The following is a 23,427-nucleotide window of genomic DNA, read 5'->3' on the forward strand; positions in this document are numbered from 1 at the left end:
GTATGCATCTGTGATGTCCACACAATAATTTCATGTGTTTAAATGTGAGCCTTTCCACATGGAGAGCAATTTCTGCTGAAAACGGTGAGGATATTAAAAACATCTATGAGAGGCGAGGTGGTAGGTGAAGCTGAAAGTGGCACTTTAGTGTTAAAATGTCTATTAAATCAATATCATGCGTTTAGCTATTTAAGGAAGTGATGAGTAATAAAATTTTAAAAAACAAAACGAAACAACCGAACATCAGAGATTCAGATCACGTTTGTAACAGGTAACAAAAAAAATTAACTCAAATTATAATGTGTACTTAGAAATGAAGCAAAATTAAATAACAATATCCAGGAAATGGCTTTAGTTTTAATTTAAATGTAATGTTGTCTACATAAAATAAAAATAAAATATTTTATATAAAAATATAAAATAAAATAGTAATACAATAATAATAATAATAATAATAATAATAGAAGCGATTATGTTTCTCGGCTGATGCCGTGGTGTCTGCCTCAGGCATTTCTGCTTAGACCGCTGTCCCCATTACACAGACAAGTGGTAGAAAATAGGTGGATGGATGAATATCATCATGATATCTTTGATCACATAATTCAATCATTTAAAAAAATAAGCTTCAACATAATTTTTAAAGATTGTAGCATACTTTAATATTATCACATGAAATCTTCTAGTTTGTGTTTCATCCTGTGAGATTTAAGTCATCATTGGTGATCTCCCAAACCCTAACCTCACGCTGTCGGAGTATGTATTTTTGTTTTCGTTTTTTTATTTTAAAACATATTTAGAAATTAGATTTTTTTTTAAATTATTGAAAAATATAAAAAAAAATATTATTAATCAAAAGAAAATAAAAACGTACATACAATACAAAACTATTATACAATTAATTATTTATTAAAGGTTATAATTTAAAACAATTTTACCTCCTGAGCATCACATCAAATGTGCTTTTGCATCATATTTTTTGCTTGTTACATGTTTTTTACTGTAGTTTTTTTTTTCAAGGAAATAACAGGTTCAGAATCCCTAAGGAAATTATGTTGACTTCATACTGTTGTTTGTTTCCATTTACACAACAGCCTAAAAGACTCACACTTTTAGGGACTTAATAAGTCCACTGCGAAAAGTGAGAAAATAAGATTATTTTTCCAATTCCTTTGTTGTAGTTAACACCATCCTCTCATTTATTCATGTTCAGTCTTTCTCTACCACCCCTGCTTTCTTACAGTCTTGCTGTTTTAAAATCGAATGTGGATTAACCAAATGACTCACATGGACTGTCTAAAATGCCTCAAACGACCATTTCCTGCACAAAGACAAACAATTTCCCTTTAACTTATCTTAGTTCCTACCATAGAAATCCCATAGAAATACGTAAGTACATGACACATCTCTATTGCTGCCGTCTTGTTCAGGGAAGTGAATATGGGTTTTGCATCATTCTTATATTAAATGACAAACTCTGTTCTGCTTTTGGATCTCCCAATGAAGGGAACACTACAAAAAACAAACAGGGAATAAAATTTCACAATTGAGAAGTTGTTTTACAGTATTTTACAGTTACATGTTACGCTAGGTAATACTTTCTTTGAATATCCTTACACTTTAATATAGAACTGATACTACTGAGATTCATGTTACTTTATTTGTTTCGGTAGATAGATTTGGTTTGCAGAGGTGAGTCATCTGTCCTTACATGCACAATTTTCAAAACACAGACAGAAATATAATACAACACTCTGCCAAAAAATGAAATCATACAAGATGTACAAGCTAAGATTTGTTCCTCTGAATGATGTCTGCTGAAACAAAGTTATTTTTAAACTGTGTTGTTCTACACTAAGACTTAAAGCCTGTCCAGAAGGAAGAAACTGAAACTCGCTATAAAAGGGTGTGAGCTGTCAAGTAAAATTGAACCAGCTAACTGCTGTAACTGTCTGGTATGTGGAGTCCAGCTGTCACTCACCAATCACTATAATTTGACTGAGTGAATTTCAGATTCAATAAAAAAAGTATGATAAAATCATGGACATAACCACTGTGAATTCTCCCACTGGTTTTAAACCTCAACATTAGTCTTTTGGCCTTTGCCATGTTGGTTTCTGAGCCATCTGTGGATGAGACAGTGGACTCCCAAGTTATCAGCTGGTTGGCATGTTTCATCCATGAACTGTGCAGGTGTAACAAACACATACATACCAGCTATTTTGTACATAATAAAATTCTATAATTTCACTTACCAAAACCAAAGCACGATTTTTAATGTTGTAAAGTTTGGCATTTATCATGGTAAACTTTGGGCTTGACACACTTTTATAGACAGCCTCAAGTGGCCGTTAAAGGAACTGAAGTTTTTGGTAACTAACTAGTGTTAACTATCAGCTTTGGAAACTGCTGCTTGAAAGAAAAAATAGGGTCTTCATATGGAAGTCTACTCAAATATGTCAGAAGCCTATTTCTCTTGTTTGCGAATGGCTTCAAAGTTTAGTTTGAACTGTTAAAATAAGTATTTAGATAAAACTTGCATTTTAAATGTAACTGAGTCTTATTTCAGCTGGTTGAAAAGTAGTGAAAAAAATCTGTGAATTATTATCATTTTTAACTATGTAGAGAACAGTGCCTCCAAAGGCATACATGCATTAGGAAGCCCAGATACACCTGAGCAATGTGGTAGATGTTTTGATGCTTATTTCCAACTGAGAGCAGCAACCAGTGCCGTATCTATATTTATATATTTGTGTTTCTGAGGTTCCTGCGGTGGAAAATCATTGCTGCTTAGAAAACAGAAATATTTCCTGTCTTTGTAGGCCAAAGTTTAAAAACTGAAATTTACATTTCATTCTTCTCATGTCATGGTATATTGATGATTTTGAAAATTCCAGTGGAGTCTCACATGTTTCTATGGTCGTTCACGGACAGGTGAGAACGCCATTGTAATTGTGGCCGGTGCCAACATGCTGCTGGGTGCAGAGGAGCTACAGGAAGCTCTCCCAGCCATCAGCCACACAAAAGTCCTGGTATGCCAGCTGGAGATCCGTCCACAGACGTCCCTGCAGGCGATGTGCATGGCTCACGACAACAAAGGTGAGCCAGTATATCCTCCTCAAATGTTTCTGAAGTCAGAAAGTAAATCATTTAGCGAGCACCTTTTGCATGCTGAGATTTCAAAGATTTGGAAATCCTCAGTACATGTTTACTCAGTATGATGTATCCAAACTATTATACAGAACAAAGAGTAAACCTAGTTTAGTAACACAATAGTCATAAAACCTCTGTGCAAAACAAAAAAACAGAGGGTGTGGTTATTGTGGACTCATGTTATTAGAATAGATCCCAGTAGTCCAAAGAAATACCAAAATGTCGGTGGAATCTTCTCAAACTACTTGTGCAATACAATCCACTTCACTGAGGCCATCTGTGTGCTCGCTATGTTCCAAACCTTCATAATTTTGCCAAAAATATGACTATATAACCGCTTCTGTCCTAATCCTCATTCATGACCATGTTGAGCCTCTGGTCATACTTGGCTAAGCTGAGGTTTCACACAAGCCTCGTTTCGTGCATTCACTGAATAAAAAGATTGGAGAAAAAAAAATGAGAAAATTTAGGTAGGTAGTAATAATTAGTTGCTCTCATTGTTTATTATTACAATCTGTTCCAGCTGCTGTGATTTTAAACAGACCGCAACCCAGAGGAAAATTTTCCTGGTTACAAAAGGAAGCTAAGATATTACAGAAATGGGCCCCACACGCATTTGAGTCTCAGAAGTAGCAAGCAGAGGCAGCGATGACATACATCTTCACTTTCTGTTGTTGTGTATAAAAATTAGTTGTAACTGAGAGCTTTCTAGTTACAGCCCTGCAGAGCTTTCAACAGTGTTAACCACTGAGCCACCGTGTCTTTCAGCAGGAAAATGCCAAAACATTATACAGCAGCAGGGCTGCATAGCAAGAGTCCAGTTGCATCCAGACTTTTCAACAACTGAAAGGATTTAGAGCATTATGACCACAAAAACATGACAATTATTAAGCTTGATTTAAAATTACATCAGCTGGTTCCCAAAAATGTAATAGCTGTTAAAGACTAAAAGACTAAAAACTGCTGAATATGAAAGTCTTTGAAAAATTTTTTCAATTTTATGACCGCTGGGATAGGTTCTTAACCCCCCCACCCGTGACACAGAGAAGTTGGAGATATATGAGTGCAGGAATGGATGGATGGAAATATAAGATTTAACTTGGTTGTTCCACAGCGACAGATGTCACTGACTCTACTTAGCATTTATGCTGACTTTATGACAGGTAGTCATTTGTGATAATGCTATATTCCATGACAAAAACATGGAAAAACAAAAATGGACCTCACATCGTGACTCACCGGAAGACGTGTTTGTTATTTCTTCCCATTTCTCTCCCTTTCTGTGTCTGTGCTTTGGCTTGTTGTGGATAGTTAGACACTATCTAAAATCCCCTTCTCCTACACAGTTATGATATCAGAACTGGGGAGGAAAGTATTGCAAGCAAAACCATTTGAATCTTTTCCGCTTGTATTCAGCTCTGTATTTGATGACTTTTTGTCTCATTCTCAAGGGCTTTCTTTCAAAACAGAAACTTTTTTGCCTTCACATGTGGTTGAGAGGTAATAGTTTCAAAGGTTTCCTATTCTTTAAGGGAACTCTAAAGCAACTGATTTATGAAGCTCAAGTAATTACCTCACAGCACAGTTACATAATCTCGTTTTAAATGTGGTTTAATCAATCCTTTATGTACCTTTAGATCATCGCTTTGGCTTGATAATCTGTTGCACAATGTCTTCTTTGTAGGCTAGAAAAACACAGCAGAGACAGCTAAAATCCTTCCAAATCTGTCATGTGACTTTGCTGTTTGTATCCCACAATCTCTCCTTAGAAAGAGGCTTCCCACTGACTTTTATCACTTTAGCAAGTTGAGCATGAGAACTTGACGAAAGCAGTCTTTTCACCAGAGTCGCTGCTGATTCCCCCAATCTACATTCACCATCGCATGCACACACACATTTGTAGAGCAGGTTTCGTGCTGTCCGGCATCGACAAAAGCCCTATTTTAGGCCACCGCCCTCCCTCTCTCCCTTCCTCCCTCCACCTTTCTTTCATAACCAGGTTACCGAGCTAATCATCTTTAACAGCATCCTATTATTAGCAGCGGTCCGCGTCATTCGAGACGTCTGGGGAGCCTCTCGCTCCTGTCATCAGGGCCTGTCGTCCATAATCGCTCGCTGCAGGCTGCCAGAACGAACGAGTCGCAGCCATCGCCGTGTTGCAGATGGGATACCCAGATGGCCTCGCCGAGCGCCACCCTCTCTCCCCGAGCCCCCCTTCCTCGGTGCATGGACCGTACCACGGGATTAGGCTCGGCATGTGGCGCCAGAAGAGAGGCAAGGCGAGTGAAGATGCTTGGCATAGATGCCACCTCGACGTCGCCGTGCCGGAGCATTGCGTAAATGGAGTTCTCTGGAGAGACTGGGTGTTAATGGGTTTGGCGGCGGGGGTGAAGCGCCGTTCAAATTACGCAAATGTCACCATCAAGTGGAGCCACACATACAGTAGATGCCAGCTCTTAGAAACACTTGTTAAGATAACCTCAAAAGAAGATTTTCCTTTTATTTAAGGGGAAAATGTGTGTATTTGTAATTTATTGCCACCTAACATTTAATATTGAGAAGTTAATGGCAATAAATTAGTTCTGAGAAGGGAGGAAATGGTGGGAGTAGTGTAGTTCCACTCGTGCTTTCTTCTTCCGTTTTCACCCGTCTTCCTCCCCCTCTTCCTTATCTGAGCAAGAAGCTGCTATTTTATTTCTCACCAGATGCAATTAGAGCCTCTTAAAGCCCTTTCACACACTTGCTGGTGACTCATTTCTTTTTGTGTGTGTGTTTTTCTGTGTGTGTGTGTTTGTGTGTGTGTGTGTGTGTGTGTGCGTGCATGCATGTCAGAGTGTGTGAGTGATCTCTGTCTAACTATTTTCTCTCTGCTTTTGTTTTCCCGTCCACCTTTCCCACTGTATTCTCAAACTGTCTGAAGCGGCTCCAGCTGCTCTTTCAGCCGCCACATGTGCGACCAGACTTTGAACCTGCCAGGATAAAAACCCCGGAGTCATGACACACACGCACATACGCACACCGTTTTCTGCCAGACGTGACTCAGTCTGCACATATCCCAGTGTCACCACATCTGTCCCAGCAGCTGTGAGCGTGTGTGCGTGTGTGTTTGTGTGGTTTCACTAACACCTGGAGAGCAAAACAAAGCAACCTGAGACACAGACACTGGTTTAAGTGACGTTTAGAGCTCAGCGCATCAGTGAGGCCAATTCCTTCATGCATCAGTGTATTAGAAGTGTCACTCAAGCTGCATATGGGGAAGCTCCTGTGCTTCAAATTGTGTATTGCATGTATACTAAATGAGGCCAAGGAGAAGACTTTGTGCTTTCTAACTGTTCTGGCAACAAATAATAATATGATTACTGACAATAGCCTGAATAAGACAACAGCATGAGTAATCCTGCATGATTCAGTGATACTTTCTCCATTTATCCTGTTTACACGGCATACAGTGCAAGGTTAGCGCTTCACTTCACGTTGTGACTAAAGGCGGGCTGTTAATGCCGCTCAAGTTCTCCACATATGTTGTGACACTCACTCCAATTAACAGGATAATCAAGTTTTACATACCATAATTAGCAAAAGGTTTTGTGTTGCTGTGCCTAATTGCAGTCATGCACTCAGTGTGCATGTGAGCTTCTGGGGAGCACTGAGAAAAAATGTGACAGGAGAAGGAGTGAGTTGTTAAAGAGAGTAGGAGGGATAAGAATTTAATGTGTTAGAATGTAAACAAGTTTAAATATGGAGGCTTTTAAGATCATTTGTACAGTTTTGCAAAGAAAATGAAATTTTTGAGGAACACCTTTTGGGAAAGAGAAGCGGTAGAGTAAAAGGTTTATTTCATTGGTTTAAAAAATGAACACAATTTAAATTAAAACCATATACTGTGTACAAAAGATGTTGGACATTGCCGCCTGTTGTTGTCACCCATTGAGCATTTTCATCACTGCCATCGTGGATTTTTGACACCACACATGGATCTGACCGAAATATCAAGGAATAAAGGATGCTTGTAAATCACAAGAATCTTGTTCGGAGCAGCCAAATTCAACCCTGTTTTGTTATCTTTTTTCCTCTACACTGGATCAAGATTTACAAAATAACAACATGTTGTATTCTGTAAGACATGAAATTATTAATTGAGACCATAAAATCATCTCTATAATGTTTACTAAGATAATAAATCAGGTGGGAATTAGGACCATTCTTTCAAAGACTTTCATACAATTCAGCCTTTTTTGCAGCCACAGGAATCGCCCCCTACTGGCCATTAGAATAAATGCAGATTTAAGGCACATCCACACTGCTTTTCAGACCTAGAAGCTTTTTTTCCCAAAAGCACTGGTCTTGCATGAGTGCTGTGAATTCACACTGACCACTGTGAAGGGAACATTCAGCCCAAATGAGCTAAACTGTGGCTGGACTTTTCAGAGCCACAAGTTATTTCCATCTTGTAAGTAGAATCTATGGTTAAAACAGAAGTTCAAAATAAATTTCATGAATACATTTCTTTATACTGCACCAAAAATTTTGAACAGTGCAAATTTGACCTTTTTACTGCTTTGGAGCATGTGAGGTATGAACAAAAAGCTAGCTGATTTAAAGTGGCTGACCCCCCCATTCAAGATCACCTTCTCTGGCTTGTCCAGGCAGCTTCCAGACAATTGGCCTCTTTTTACCATGGGCACAGAACTCTTGAACTCCTGTTTCAAATTTACCCAAATTTCACTTGTGTGGAAAGCTAGTGGTGGGCTTAAAGAGTCCACAGTTCCCAAGCCTAAAGGCACGACATGAGACGAGGAGAAACAGAACATTTTTCCTGGGCTTGTGCCCTGTGAATTCATCACCAGGGTTGGGACTGTCAACATGTGGTTCTACTGTCACATGAGGTGTCTGAAGAGAGATTTTCAGTTTGTTGTTAGGCATGACTTTAACATAATCCTTATATCAATAATTACCAAAAGAAATCTATTTAAAATTTTTCTGCTGACAGATGACAAGCTGCTTTCTATAACGCAAAATGGAGGTGCAAATCTCGCACTTATCTTGGATCCCAAATTCATGGAAGCTGAGGTGCAATTCAGTTGAAAGAGAGAGAGTGAAAAGAGAGAAGAGTCGCAAAGAGCCCGGTGTCTCTTATCTGTGACATGGCCTTAGCTCACATGGGCATATTTGCAGTACAGTATGAGTGAGTTGAAAAAGAGACGGAGACATTATTTCCACTTTTACTCGCGAGCAGCCCAGCATCCACCTCAAAGCGCCAGGTGGCCAAAGCCCTGAGCAAACCCACGCAGCTGCTCTCTTATGTGCCCACGCAAACACACACAGAAGCAGCAACTAGGCACACACTTTAGCACAACAGACTTTGATGTCACCAACGCTGAACATATATTTCCCTCAGACGCACACGCTTGCATGAGGCTTTATTTTGTACACAGAGATATCGGAATTAATCGCTTCGTCAAGCTGGGCTTATCCTCGCACATACACAGAAATCACGGTATTAGATGCATTAATGCTCCTCGCTCATGAATATGCATCAGACAGTGATGTGCAACACGTACAGAGGATTACTCCTGACAAAAACACTCTCGCTCTCTCCCTCGCTTGCGCTCCTTAGCACACTCAAAGGGTCACAACTCATCTCACCCACACACTGACACACATATGTGGGGTTCAATGTATATCTCGTGCTGAATCCATTTCATACATACATTGCTGGAACTCAGTTAAGGGTGTAACATGAAATGGTACAGGATATAAGGTCTTTTCACTAGGGTTTCTTTTCTTTTTTTTCAGGGAATGCTAATTGTTTAAAAGGTGTCTTTTTATAGAAGCTGATCCACTTGAGCTTTGCTTGCAAGAGCAATCCCCAGCGGTAGCCTGCTAGCCTTTGTTCCCATTGAAAGTTTAATTAAGGCATTGCCAGATCTTGGCAGTGAGGCTCAGAAATGGAAAAGAAACACCACACAATTGTAAAATGTGTCACAGAGGGACTTTATGAAAAACCGTATCCTTCTGAAAGCAGGCTGACAGCTATAACAGGGTCTATTATGGAGAACAATTATATTTTTCTGCCTTGTTAATGATTGCATGTTATCCTGTAGATGTTGACGTTTGACACTGAGGTCAATAACACAGATCGCTGCATGGTTTCTTCTTGCAGTGAAGACAATATTCAACCCAGCGCCGGCCATTCCTGACTTGGATCCAGATTTCTACAGAGTCTCCGACGTGTTTTGCTGTAATGAGTCTGAGGTGATGAATCACACACACACGCACACAAACACACACACACAGCTCACAGTATTTATCACAGCATTTATGCTTCCTCACACAATAATTCTGCCTTCCTCACTCATCCACACACTCACGTCTGCAAGGCCAAGAGGAAGCTGAAACTAGTCATAAACAACAAAACAGAGCATACTGAATTGACCAGCTTTCTTTTCTTCTACTGCACATTTGCATTTGATAGTTTGTTTTTTTTTTCCTGGATTAAAATGAACTTTGGTGGCTGAGTATACATGTGTGTAGCCAAGATTCTAAAGTTTGGACAATTATTTTACTCATCTATAAATGTCTTTGCATTTTTGAATTCTTGATAAATGCAAATTTCTATCATATTTGGCTAAATTCTACACTAATCAACAAAAGCTGTTTTTTAAAAAAGTTGCCTGTTGGAAAAATTGGGGCAGCACAGTACTTAGCATTGTTGCCTCACAGCAAGAAGGTCCTGGGTTTGAATCCACCAGCTGACACGGGTCTTTCTGGGTTGACTTTGAATGTTCTCCCTGTGTCTGCGTGGGTTCTCCCACAGTCCATAGACACGTAGTTGGTTGTGTTAATTGGTTCATCTAAATTCCCCATAGCTGCGAACCACTGTCCGCCTGTCTGTGTTAGCTCTGCGACAGACTTGCCACCTGTCCAGGGTGTACCCCGACTCACGCCCTATGGCAGCTCCAGATACGCTGGATGAACAGAAGAAAATGGATGGATGGATTTTACACAGCAGAAAGAAAAAAAATACTTTTTAGCATCCATTTTGCCCACTGTAACATTGTTAATAGAGTTAGCTAGTTAAGCTCATGACTTCACACTGCTTTTAAGATACAGGAACACTGTAAAAGCATGATAACAATATGCTGCATGCAAGTCTGAAGTTTTATATCCTACTACTTGATTATTTATGAGTTTCAACTATAGACTGTGTATAATGAGGATCTAGTCGATGCGTTCTACATTTTAAAGCTTCGGTGTTAGCGTTTTATCCAAAACCATCTTAATTATTTGGAGCAAAAAGTGACTACGTTTGGTCAAAATGGTGGAGCATAAAGTGATAAATAACGCTAATCCTAACTGGGTTGGTTAACAAATAAACCACTAGAATTTTCCTCAAAAAAACACCAAAACAAACAAACAAACAAAAAAAATACATCACCAACTTCTTGAACAGTCTGTTAGTAGGCTACAATTATCCATACAGCTAAAAGATATACTATTTGTCACATAACTTAAAAAAATGCTTGAAAACGCACCAACAGCACAAATGTAGCTGAGAGGTTGTTGGTAGTTGTTTAAGGGTTTGGGGGATATTTTCTTGACAAACTTACTATCAGCATTGTTTAAATGCCACAGTCTACCTGAGTATTTGACTCCACAAACATCAGATCTCAATCCAATAAAGCACCTTTGAGATGTGAATGAACAAGAGATTCACATCATGGACATGCAGCTGACAGAGCTGCAGAGACTATGTGAAGCTGTCATATAGTGTCAGTATGGACTAAAATCTGCAAAATGTTTCCAGCACCTTGTTGAATCTGTGTCGGGTCTGAAGTAAAAATGGATTTGAGCTCGGTACTTGTACTTGTTCCCTGAAATTTCTGTACATTTAACCTAAATCATGCTAGTTTCTTCTTGACTGAGACCATAATTTATAAAATAAACGTCATGCTTTAAAAGATTTGAAACTAGTAAATGAGACTGTAAACTCATCAGAAAAGAGTTTACTGATGTAGGGTTATTTTCTCATAGACTTTTATACAAACGACACAGACTTCTACTGGAGGTGTTGGACTCTGCTGACTATCAGAAGGAATGTTTTTATACCTGAAGGCTCTGTCCTTAAACTACAGTCTGTAGTTTCAACAAAGCCTCACCTTTACAAGCAGTGAGTCAGCTTATGATTGTCAACAGATGTCCAGTCCAGAAAGGAAAGGATGACAAGTTTGAGATGACGCCTTTCCACAGTGATTTGCCTCCAAGGTCATGTCCCCTGCTGGCACATCAGTAACCTCACTCCAGCCACTGGCTGTACATGAATGCTCTCTGGTATGAAGAAACAGTTGATCTCCACCCTTTTACGGTAAAAACTCTGTCATGGCGGCTTGCGTCTTGAATGCCAGGTGATGACAGATGAGCGACAGGGGGCAGGGATAGATGGGAATGGTAATAAAAACAAGAGGGCAGATGTGCTGTATGACTGAGTCAGTCACCCCCTCAGGGCTGAAGTCTATGTGAGTTTGGCTGGGAGCTGGTATTTGATGTGGTGATGCAAGGCGATGAAGCACTGTACCCAGGTGTGGGAACATGAAAGGGAGAGTTGAGGAAAGAGCTACATGTCTTCTCTCTTTTTTCAGGTCATGGAGGTACGGTCAATTATGTATTATGCAGTATGCAGGGGTGGAAAGAGCACTAAAATGTCCCACTAAGGGATAGAACCAAAGTTCAAAAGCATTCATAAAAATAAACAGCGCTGCTATAACTTGGCCCAAACTGAAGATTACCATTAAGTATTATGTTTTGGGCGGGGTTTAGTGAATATGGGCTCGTTTACATATGGCAGTTAATACCTGTTGGCTAGCTACATATAGATATAGGGGTCGAGGTTAATCCAATGATGAGGATGAAGGAGCAAGACACTGAAAAAAGACCAAACTTTAGCTAAGAGAACATCTGAGATGATCCTGTCTCCAACACATGGTTAGTCATTACTATGTTGCTGTGTGTTTTGGATTACTCGCACTAGAAAAATCCTGAAAGTGAGTCTTTTCTGAAGCATTCAAACTTTGGTGTCCAGGACGTCGTATACACCACGATTTTATATAGCTTAAAGACCTGCAAAACATGAATAGTGCTAATAAAAAGCTGGAAAGCCAAGAATGACAACTGAATAGGATTTTTTTTGTGGGGGGGGGGGGGGGGGGACTTCTGTCTATTCAGCAAAACGAGAGAGAACGTACCGCAGCACGCTAGCAGAATCTCATCTAACACAAGAGCTGCCAGGACCCACAAATAGATTTAATACCAAGTATTTAACAAGAAGATAAAGTTGTGCAACAAAAACAGTAATGAAAAACAAAGCAGCCGCTCCTGATGTGCTAGTAGATATCAGATTCACAAGAAAAGAGACAAGCAACAGTGTTTTGCTTTATAATAAAAACACACTGAAATTTAGTTATCGACTCATCAGTGTTTGGCAGTATTTTTGGTAGTTTACACAACTTAAAATGTATCATTTATCATTGTTTTCATAGTGCTTTAAAAGTTAAAATCACAAGTTCTTGTAACTTGGAGTTAATGAAAGTTGTAATAAGCTCTAGGAAGTAAATGTTGGGAGAGTTGTATTAGATAAATAGTGGTATTAGAACAATGACCCTGTCTGTGTTTAGACTGGTTGCCTTTGAGCCTCATTTTGTTGTTTTACTTTCAATGAAGTAGGCGCAAACCTCAGATGACGCTTCATTCAACAAGGAGATCTCGGTAACTTGAGAAGATTCAAAAGTAACATTTAGTTTGCATTTTTTTCCACAGGATCAGTGCCTACTCATTAGCCCAGTGTAACCAAATGTTTTCAAACAGAAACCCAATGATATTTACATTTGCTGTAGCCGTGACCTGGGGTTGGCATTTAAGTCTTCTAAACTTTTCATTCTTCATGCCATGATTGGGAACTGTCTAAAAGGCTTTCTTTGTACTGACAATGGTATCAAATGGCTTCAACAGTTGTAGACATAAAGGATTCATACTAAATTAAGTTCAGTGAAATTGACAGCATGTAAAATGAAACAAAAATGACAACAAAAAATAGTTAGTTCAGCTTAATACCATAACTTGTTTTTCTTAAGGTTTGTTAACCCAACTAAGCAAACCAAACTGATTAAAAACTCATTTGACCTGTTAAACCCCCCCACATAATTACTTATAATAATATTTATTACTTATAATAAACTCATAATGATAATTTACAATTCTCAGTTCATTTTTGGAGAGTCAAAGGATTTCACAAACAAGAGTTTAGATTTATCTCTATTCTATATAGCCAAAAAAATAAAACAAAACATTTCATAAATCAGATTCTGAACTATATATGACCCATTTATGTATTAAAAAAAACCCAATAAAGCCAAAAAGTAGTGTATGTAACAGACTGCTGAAGTGAAGATTTATTATTAGTTTGTTTAAAATTTATTATTTTGTTTTTTGTGTGTTTAAAGTAAAGAAATGACTGTAATAGTTCCTGAGCTATTAGTTGTTACTTGTTTTGTTTTGTAAAATTTGTAAATATGTGAACAAGGTATTATGTCATTAAACATGCACTGATTTGATCTGATAAATGTTGATGTCCAACACTTATCAGATCAGTGCTAAAAGAACCCCAATATATATTTTGAATATTTTTATTCCACTACTCTCAAACTTAGACCTACTATAGAAGTAAAATGGCCAAAAATCTTTAGTGTTTCTGATTCTTCTGATTTTATAGCATTCTTTCCTACTGTGGTTATAATATGCCGCCAATTTCAAGTTTTTTTTCTTTTTAGAAAAAACTTGAAATTGAACTATACACACTTATTTAAGGAATACTGGTGATAAATATTGCCAGTTTGGAGAAATAGTTTATGCGGTAAAACTGATGCTGTACAGCAAAAAGAAAAATCTAAATATATAAAATTACTCTCGCATATTTTTTTCACCTTTATGCCTGAACATATACTTTCTTGCAAATACACCCACCTTGTCAACAAATTTATCCTGCATATGCTTTAAAGAATAGGTGCTCACCGAGTGCATGTGTGTGTGTGTTGGTGTATATGGTAAGTATGCACACACACACACACACAGTGAGAGAGACGTAATTCAACTTCTCTCATATCCTTGTGCGCAGAGGGAGGTAGATTGATTCCCTGCCCTGGTGTGAAGCTGATGACTAACAAAACGGCTCTTTTTCTCTTTTGGCATCCGACAGCACCGGGGTGGCTGCGGGCTCTAAAAGCACCGATACACTCTGCGGTTTATTTTTGAACTGTCCAAGGTCATTGTTAACTCTGACAGATCACAAAAGCAGTGGGGGCGGGTGGGGAGGTTTGGATCCTCAATCCCCTATTCAAAACCGCTATCAGGGACATCTTGACCCTGCCGTGCAAGGTTAGAGCTGACACACATTCTGTACGGGTGCATGTGCGTGTGTGGTCTCGCTGTAGCACGCTCAGGGGTAGGAGGGGTGAGTGAAAGGAGGCTTAAGGATGACAAAGTGCAGGTACTCTTTGATCCCCAGCCCACATAGTGTGCTGAAGTGCTTTATAGTGAGGGGAATTATCTTTGATGTCCACCTGAGGACCTCGTGAGCCAAATTTTACCTTTCACATCTGACAGGGATCTCACACACGGTTTAATTGGAGCAGTGAACTGGTTTGTTTAGTGCTCAAGCATCACCTCTGTTTGGGAAACATATTGCCCTAAAGCCAACCAGTGCATTTTGACCGCAACAAAAGTTGGAAATCTCAAACTTTAGAGCAAAACTTTTCCATCTAAAACTTTCATTTCTTCTCAGTTTTGCTTGTTTGTTCTCAGGGGTTTAGGGCAGATTCGTTATGCCAGTGTTGCTGTAATTCATCTTTGCCAGCTGAGTGTTCTGGCAGTGGAAAATTTAACATGGAAGTTACAAAAACTGCAGTTCCTCTAATGGCCTTGCTCCAAGAGTGTGTCACATGCAAACATCCCCAACTTTACAGAACAGCCTGATATAAAAACAGATTTGGTCTCCATGAAGGGTTTCCTCTTTTATGACAACTGTAGTGTAGGTGAATTTATTATATAAGTCATCCATTTAGCCACTGATGAGATCTAATTAGCTATAGGCTATTAGTTCAGTATTTAAGTCATTAAACTGAGCTGCTCAACTGTGTTTATGGTGTTGTAGTCTTTGTGGAGTGTTATTACTGTAGCTGTTTCACAAATATTATTGTTTACTGTGTTGTGCAAACCATCCAAGTCTGTGCTCCAGGTTTGCTGCAGTGTACCCGTACAGTCTGTGGATGAAGCTCACTGGTAGCGAGTCATATCCAGCTTCAGCTTTGAGTGTCTGAATGCAGGAGAAAATTACAGGGACATTTCAGCAGTTATAATAGCTTAAGTTTCAATTTGATTACATTTGGTATCCAGAGTGAGTTTAGTTTAGTTTAGTTTTTATTTTTGAAAAATGTTTAATTTTATTGGTTTTATTGGTTAATTGTTGTAATTGTATACATTTATTATGGCAAAGTCATTTTCATTTTAAAAATACAATTATAAAAGTTCTGAATAGGTATTACAATACAAACACCTGTTTTTTATAGACACTTGACTCACACAAATAATAGTATTTTATTTTAAATGATTTTAAACTATTATATACAATATAGTTTCAGTTGTGTTTACATTTTTAAGTAGTTTTATTTTATTTCAGTAAATTGCAGGGGTTTTTTTGTATGGTATTATTTGTTTTTTGTGCCTGTCATACAGCATTAACAGCAAAAAACAAGTAAAGTCATAAATCCAGTAGTAAGACCAGTGTCTTATAACAATAAAGAAAAAAATAATATAAGTTTAAAAAAAAAAGCTGAAATATTAAGAGCATCCAAATAAAGTACCGCACGCTGCACAGACACCAAAAATGGTCAAAAAAATAACAAGAGATAATAATTTTAATAACGTCTTTATTTTTTTAATCTTTCTTCAAAAGACCTCTCATGGTATTTCTTCATATCTCTATGGTCTGTGTTTATAACTGAAGCTGCTCTCAGAGTTGAACACTGAGTATTTTCCTCAGCATCCTCCTCTGCAGAATTTCCACAGAAGACTACAGCTCTGCTCCCAGGACCAGCTTTCTTGATGAGCTTGTTGAGTTTTGTTTGCATTGGCTGCCTTCACACTGCTCCCCCACTAAAATACGATTAGTGTCTAACTAGTGCAGTGCATTCTGTAGCAGACCGAACAAGACAAATGAGCAACAGAAGGGAAATATTTATAAATCAGCGTACAGCGCAAAAAGAAGTAGAAGAGAAAAGTCATGTCAGTTTGATTAAATATAGACAAATATTATAAATTACAAATTCCTTTGGGTGCTTTGCTTGGTGTACAGTAAGGAAGGAGGAAGTAGCCTTAAAGTGAGTAATGTTGGGACAGTGTTAGCTTTTCATTGTCACTGTGTGTGTTTGTGTGTGTATGCAGTACACAGGAGATAAGACTATACTTAGATTCACATGTGTTTTTGACACTAAAGTGACACATATGTTGAGATATACAGATATATATATATATGTATATGTGTGTGTGTGTGTGTGTATATATATATAATATTATTCTCCCATTTTCAGCTATTAGAACAATGACAATCCTTTGTATCCAGTGACTGCCTGAAGGATTGAAGCCATCCTGCTGCTTCTATCAGCAGTCACATGATCAATAAACAGTAATAATCCCACTGGCATCCATATAAGCTCATATAACGCTACCTTCACCGTATTTGACAGATAATGTGAGCTGACCCTCTCTTTCCCCATGCCTTTCTTTTCCCACAAGTTCATATTGGTTTCATCTGTCCAAAGCTGTAGGCTCTTTTAGATCTATTCTGATCTGACCTTACTGTTCTTGAGTGTAACCAGTGGTTTGCACCTTGTTGTAAACCTCGTATATTTGCACTGATGAAGGTGGCTCTTGATTGTAGATGGTGACAATGATCTCTTCAAGCGTGTTTTTCTTAATTCTGTCATTTAGTTGTCATCTGTGGTCGTTCAGGTTGGCCAGTTTACTTTCTTTTTAAGAATGTATCTGATTGTTGATTTGGTTAGCTCTAATTAGCGAGGTGTGCTTGCTTGCTGGTATTGTGGCTTTTGTAACACTGTGTGTTATCTAGTATGCACTGTGTATGTCATGTAAATTGTCCATCAACCTCATATAAACGTACTGTGTATGCGGTATGTATGTAAAGGTGACTTGGACTGTAGTAAGGGCTTGCTAGTTATACATTGTTGTATAACTATGCCATTACTTTAGAGCATGAATGTCATGTTCTTGTATTTTTGTGGAAAAATTGGTTTCCTTCACTGCACAGTGCATATTTTAACCTCAAGAGATAAATGCTGTAACTAATCTTGAAAGAACTGCTGTGGTTATCTGAGTTTCCTTGTTGTTTCTCAAACATCAGCTGTCGAGTCCTGCTCTGTCACTGTTTAGTCATTTTGGAGCCAGATGAAGCAGCATAGTCAGAGCATCTACTCTTTGAAAATGTTTGGCCTGCAGACTGCTGACGGATCCAGCAAATCCTTAACAGACTGAATGTGTTTTATGAGTCTGTCTGACCACAGTGTGTAATTAACTGCTGACTCAACTCCAGAGCTGTTAACACAGAGCAGTTAGCTTTAGCAAGTAAGAATAGACTACTAATTAGAGATCCTTGGACATAAATTGTTGTGATAATTGTGTTCATTAAAGAGACAAAACAAACATTTTCTTTAGAAAAAAAGGCAGAAAATGAAGCTTTGATAACCACACAGTCTGTGGTACTGGGCTTGTGCCACAGGGAATTTCCATAATGCAGTTCCCAGTATCCCACCCCAGTCCTGGTTTTACTCTATCTTTAATTTTAATTCCTAACCTCTGATTAGCTTGGCTCCCTGACAAAGGAAAGAAAAAGGCTGATTTAGAAGAAAACTGTTAAATAAACAGTGTCACCTCATGCTGTTATGCTTTGTTTTCCCCTTTTAGGCAGAGCTGCTCACCGGTACCTCGGTAGCCAGTGTGGAAGAGGCACATCGGGCTGGTCAAGAGCTGCTGAAACGAGGCTGCGGGTCGGTCATTGTCACCTTGGGACCCCAAGGGTGCGTGGTGCTCAAGGGAGGGGAGTCTACATTAAAACATGTTCCAGCTCCTGTGGTCACAGCAGTGGACACAACAGTAAGAATACCATATCCTTTCCAATTGCCTATTTTCTATAAACTATCAAAGCTTAAGAACCTAAAAAACTAACTTTGATGATCCCCTGACCAGAGTTCGGGGATAGGTTCAGATTTTTTGTCAGTCCAGAAACCCAATATATTTGTCCCACTCACCCACCTCACTTGAGTTGGGTGATATTTAAGGTTTTCATCAGTTTACCGCTGGTGATTGCCAGTATAGTCACCCCTGTACCCCGCCACACTCGCTTGTTACCCATTCAGGTTTATCTTTGCTTTTAAATATGACTAAACCAGCAAAAACCAGCAAAAACCAGCAAAGCGGTGAAATGATTCAATCACATCAGTTAGTTCTTACAGCCTAATGAACAATCAGTTGGTTAAGTATGCTAATAAATGATTAGGGTTCAAAAATATCAAAAAGGCTATTAAAACTGAAAAACCCTGCCTTATAGAATGTGTTCAGTAGTTGATACATTTCTTTTTCAGTTTCCCAGGTTTACTCCAGCCTTCCTCTGTTTTTTGTTTTTGTTTGTGTGCGTGTGCGTGTGTGTGTGTGTGTGTGTGTGTGTGTGTCTACTGAAATCACCACTCAGTACTGTAGCTTTTAGTCCAACATGACAGGAGCAAGCAGAGAAGAAAGCAGATATATAGTGCAACTAATACTAACACAAACTACAGCAAAAAGCATTCTACATGATCAACATAAGGTCTTGCTGCTTGTGTACATCATTGACAGATGAAGAATATATGATAGGTGTGTTACCTTCATCAACTCTGTTCTTGAGTGGGATCCAGTGAAACTAACAAGCAAACCGACAGTTTTTCTTTGTGCATGTCTAAATGAAGTTTCCCGACAGCTCATGTTCCACTATATAACAGTATAAAATAATAAAATATAATACAAAATATAAATATAGAATGACACCAAAGAGATGCTGAGACTGGCCAGTTTTCAGTTTGCGCAATATTCAGTGGTTTTAAATTAAAAATTTAAATTAAAAAATAACAAAAATGAAAATTAATTCAAAGTATAAATAAACAAATACAAAATCCTTAACTAAACATATAGTCAAACAGTAAAAGATAGCAAGCTACACTATGAGTAAAAGTTGGAAAACTGTTGGCTGAAAGCGTGGCTAGCTGTCAAAATTATTAGCATAACAGTTTGGATAAATAGTCACAATTATAAGATTAATAAATTGCTAACCAAGTTAAAATAGGAAGCTAAAATAATAAATAAACAATTATAAACAAAAAATAACAATTGATTGAAAGTAGGGATAAAAAAATGGAAATTACAATACATTTTGATTGTTATTTTATTATAATGGATCAATTTCAGCTTACTTAGAAGTCATTTGAAATTTGAAGATACTCTGTCTAAGTCAAAATTTTCAAGATAACTTGAAATTTTAACTTGGATCAACCTGGCAATTTTTTGTGTGTGGCAGAAACAAGCTTCCAAATGGTTAAAATAGCTTGCAAAAATTATGAATAAAATTATGAGGGGAAATAACATCTAAAAGTATGGAAACAAACAAAAATACATAATATTTACTTTTATATGCATGGTATCCTTTAAAATATGCTGTTTACTTTTATGCTGTACTGATCACTATAACCTCAGCTGTGTTTTTCCAGTTCTCGAGAGGCTCTTTCCATATTAACAAGAGAAAATATGTCAAATGGAAAATTATGCAATCAAGCCCACTTCTAACAGTAAGGAATATCACGTAATGTACATCAATAAGAGAGGGAAAAAAACACCCCAGAAATTCCTCACACTTTCTTCTGCACATGCATCATCAGTGAGTGAAGTCCTGGTCCTATAACCTCCATCAAACTTACAGATGCTCTGTTACTCAACCAGAGCAGTTTCAGATAACGGGAGGATGTGGTGACCACTGGCTGTTTCCTCTAACTGATTTGAATCTTTAAAGGATGCCGAGTGCTGCTTGAGTCATTTCACACCGGCCTCTGCGGCTTGTTTTCGTCACATGAGCCTAGGGCTGATGTTTGCATTTCCTGCCGCTGGGGGTTTTGTGGTGAATGTGTTCTACCGACCAAATACGTCATCACTCAGTGGTGTTAATCACCTCTTTGCTTTAATCGAACCTGGAGAGGTTTAATTGTTTGTGTGTAATGGGTTCTCTTACACAACACTTCCCCCCTGGGGACTTTTACTGTGCCACAGTTTCCAACCAGTACAGTTAAAAAAGCTATAACAAGCATGTGATTTGAGCTTTACATGAATGCCAAATCAGATATTGTGAAAGTGAGGATTAAAGGCTGCGAAGAGGCTTCACTTGTCATCCTAGGGTCACTTTTTGGTATTTCACAAACACAGCTCTCGCTTTCATGCGTGCACGGTCTGTGACCTCCCGCTTGTCCCCACATTTTTGGAGTACACAGCTCCCGTTATTCACAACCTTTGCTCTCCCCAATAGCCCTCAGGAGCACTTACACACCAGCCCTCCTCTTCATCCATGACTCACCTCCTGAGCTTGCATCAGTCAGCAGAAAGCTGTGGTCGGGCCTGCTGCACGCCTCCCCCCCCTTCTCACAGGCACACACACACACACCCCTCCTGCTCTTTGATGGGCCCATAAATTGTGTTGTGTTTAACTCTTTTGGACATCATAATCCCTCTTCCAGTAAGACTCTTTCTTGTTTTTACTGGCGAGAGGGAAAAAACAACAGGTTGTTTTTGAGACCATTATTCTTCTGAGCCTCTTCTGGTAACACAGGCCTCTTAGTTATGATTACATCGGCTGTTATTACTGCTTTGATTTTTTTCTCTCTTTCTCCCTTTCTAGCAGTAGTGACAGAGATGTTGTAGAAAGATTGCCTTCCAAGTGTGAAGTTTTGTTGCAGATTGCGAGTTTTCAGCTACGCTACCAACAAACTGAGTCACTTGCGGTTTCTCGCTATTTTAGCTACTGTTCAGCTAGGCGCCGCAGGTGCCGTGACCCGGTACCAAACCGCCATCTTTGTCTTTATTCCAACTTGTCCCAGCTGGATTATGTCAGATTGATTGATTGAGTTTGGTTAACGAAGTGCTAATGCAGCTGCTAAATCGCGTAGCTTGTAAATATTTCATCAGCATCTCCTCGTGCAGCTGTCTGAAGAGCACTACGGGATGAGTCAGGGCCGTGAATCTGGATGAATAACAAAGCAAACACACTCATCTACTGCGGGTCTCCCCCATCCTACTTCTTCATCCTTCATCCATCCGTGCCCCCTTTTGTCTGAAATTGAGTACAGGCTTCCCCTTGCTGAGATCAGAGCCTTGGCTGTTTTGTGTGGACAGTAAGATGAGATTTAATGCACACATATAAACACACACACACACACACACACACACACACACACACACACACACACACACACACAGGCACATCGAGCTCCAGCAGGACTTGGGTGGCCTCAGTTTCCACTGTTCCGGGAGGTCCACTGTGTAGGGTGAGAGGTAGACAGTCCTGTCTAAACCAGACATTACAGCAGTACAGTGGGTCTGGACACTCAAATTATTCCCAGTCTTCTCCGGGAGCAATTGCACGATTCCTTCCTGGAAGGCCGAGGTAAGAGAATACCTCCTCCTCTTCTCTTCGCTGCATTCCTCGACCCTGCAAACTCCCGGTCAGTGTGACACAGCGCAAAAAAACTGCCACATCACCATGTTTTAATGGAGTGCACGTGCTTCACCAGCTGCTGTTTGGCTGCCCAGATGTTAGCCCAGACCTCCGCAAACGCTAAGTCATGTCGATAAGTGTTAAACACACAAAAGGCCGATTGAAGACTAAGACAAAACGCTGCGGATGGATCAAAGATGCAAGGGGGCCCTAACTGCTCCAATTAAGCATGCTTTTGATCTGCGAGTCTTACTGGAAGCTTCCGGGCGTGGAAGCCTCTGTGAGTCATCACTGCCCCTCAGCCAGTCTTAGCTCTCCCCAGGGTGCCTTTCATTGACAAAAGCTGTAGGTTTCAGGAGTTAACTGCAAATAACTCCATCTGTCATAGCAGAGGGCCTCTGGGTGAGAAATACTGTTGCTCGGTGCAGATTCTCGAACAGTCAGTGGGTGCAGTGGACTATAAGACGACAGGCTCTGTAAAATCTGCATTTTCTATAGGCTCTCTTTTTTGTTTTGTGTTTTGGTTTTTTGCATTCACTGCCGCTCTTCACTATACAAAGATCACTTGTCAATCAGAGCGTGTGGGCGCTGCTGTTGTCTTTGGATTTTTCGTTGATGGACACTGTTGTGTTTCTGTATGCTCTCTTTTGTTTGTCTGTGCAGCCGTGGCAGTTAGCAGCTATTCAGCTGTTCTTCTCTGTGTTTTCCTCGAGTACACACACACACGCACCATTTGTACTTCATGCTGCATGAAGCTTCAAAACAAGGTAATTTCTCAGTTTTATCACTGACAGCCAATCAGATAAAAGTACTTTTGCAGGAAACAGAAAGCTTTCAGTGGCTTTACCTCAGATTTGTCATTGTTGGAGGGTAATAGAGCTACTAAAGTTATAAAATAAAGGTAAGTGTAATCTGTTGTAGTTACTAATAAACCATCTAAGCAACTAAATAACAGTTACTAATCAGACAAGAGAGCAGCAAGTCGCACTACAGCCACAACAAAAAAGGTCATTCCTGTTTTCCTTTCTATATAATAGCTTCAGTATATTTAATAAAGCCTAAAAACATTCACCTTCATACTAGGAATATTCTCCCAGTTACAGGCCTTCTTTTTAGATATACACATGAGCTTTTCAGTGCTTTTTAAACATATTTGAGCTCAGTCCAAGTGTCCCAATGTCATGCTTGTGAGCATAACTATTATATACATATACATATATATATAGATAGATAGATAGATAGATAGATAGATAGATTATAGTTTCAATAAACTGCACCAATTTAATTTCTGTGACGTGAAGGAATAGAAACAAGCATGTGTGTCTTGGATAGGTGTCTGGTCCTACCTGCAGTTTGACACTAGGCTAATCTTGCAGTAATAACTCCTTCTGGGTCAAAATCATTTTTGTATTTCTCAGCGCTGAAAA

The 23,427-nt window shown here is 39.0% G+C and overlaps 1 protein-coding gene across 4 annotated transcripts in view; it reads left to right on the top strand.

Annotated features, from left to right (window-relative positions):
* Positions 1-23,427, top strand: part of rbks (ribokinase) — a 51,675-nt gene that overhangs the window by 21,860 nt on the left and 6,388 nt on the right. For all 4 annotated transcript variants that reach the window (XM_005477526.4, XM_003445516.4, XM_005477525.4 and 1 more), the window contains 3 exons: positions 2,932-3,096; positions 9,314-9,405; positions 18,178-18,366. In XM_005477526.4, the coding sequence (XP_005477583.1) occupies positions 2,932-3,096; positions 9,314-9,405; positions 18,178-18,366 (446 nt within the window). The remainder of the gene's footprint in view (positions 1-2,931; positions 3,097-9,313; positions 9,406-18,177; positions 18,367-23,427) is intronic.

Source organism: Oreochromis niloticus, linkage group LG19 (assembly GCF_001858045.2).
Source record: "Oreochromis niloticus isolate F11D_XX linkage group LG19, O_niloticus_UMD_NMBU, whole genome shotgun sequence".
Lineage (NCBI taxonomy): Eukaryota > Metazoa > Chordata > Actinopteri > Cichliformes > Cichlidae > Oreochromis > Oreochromis niloticus.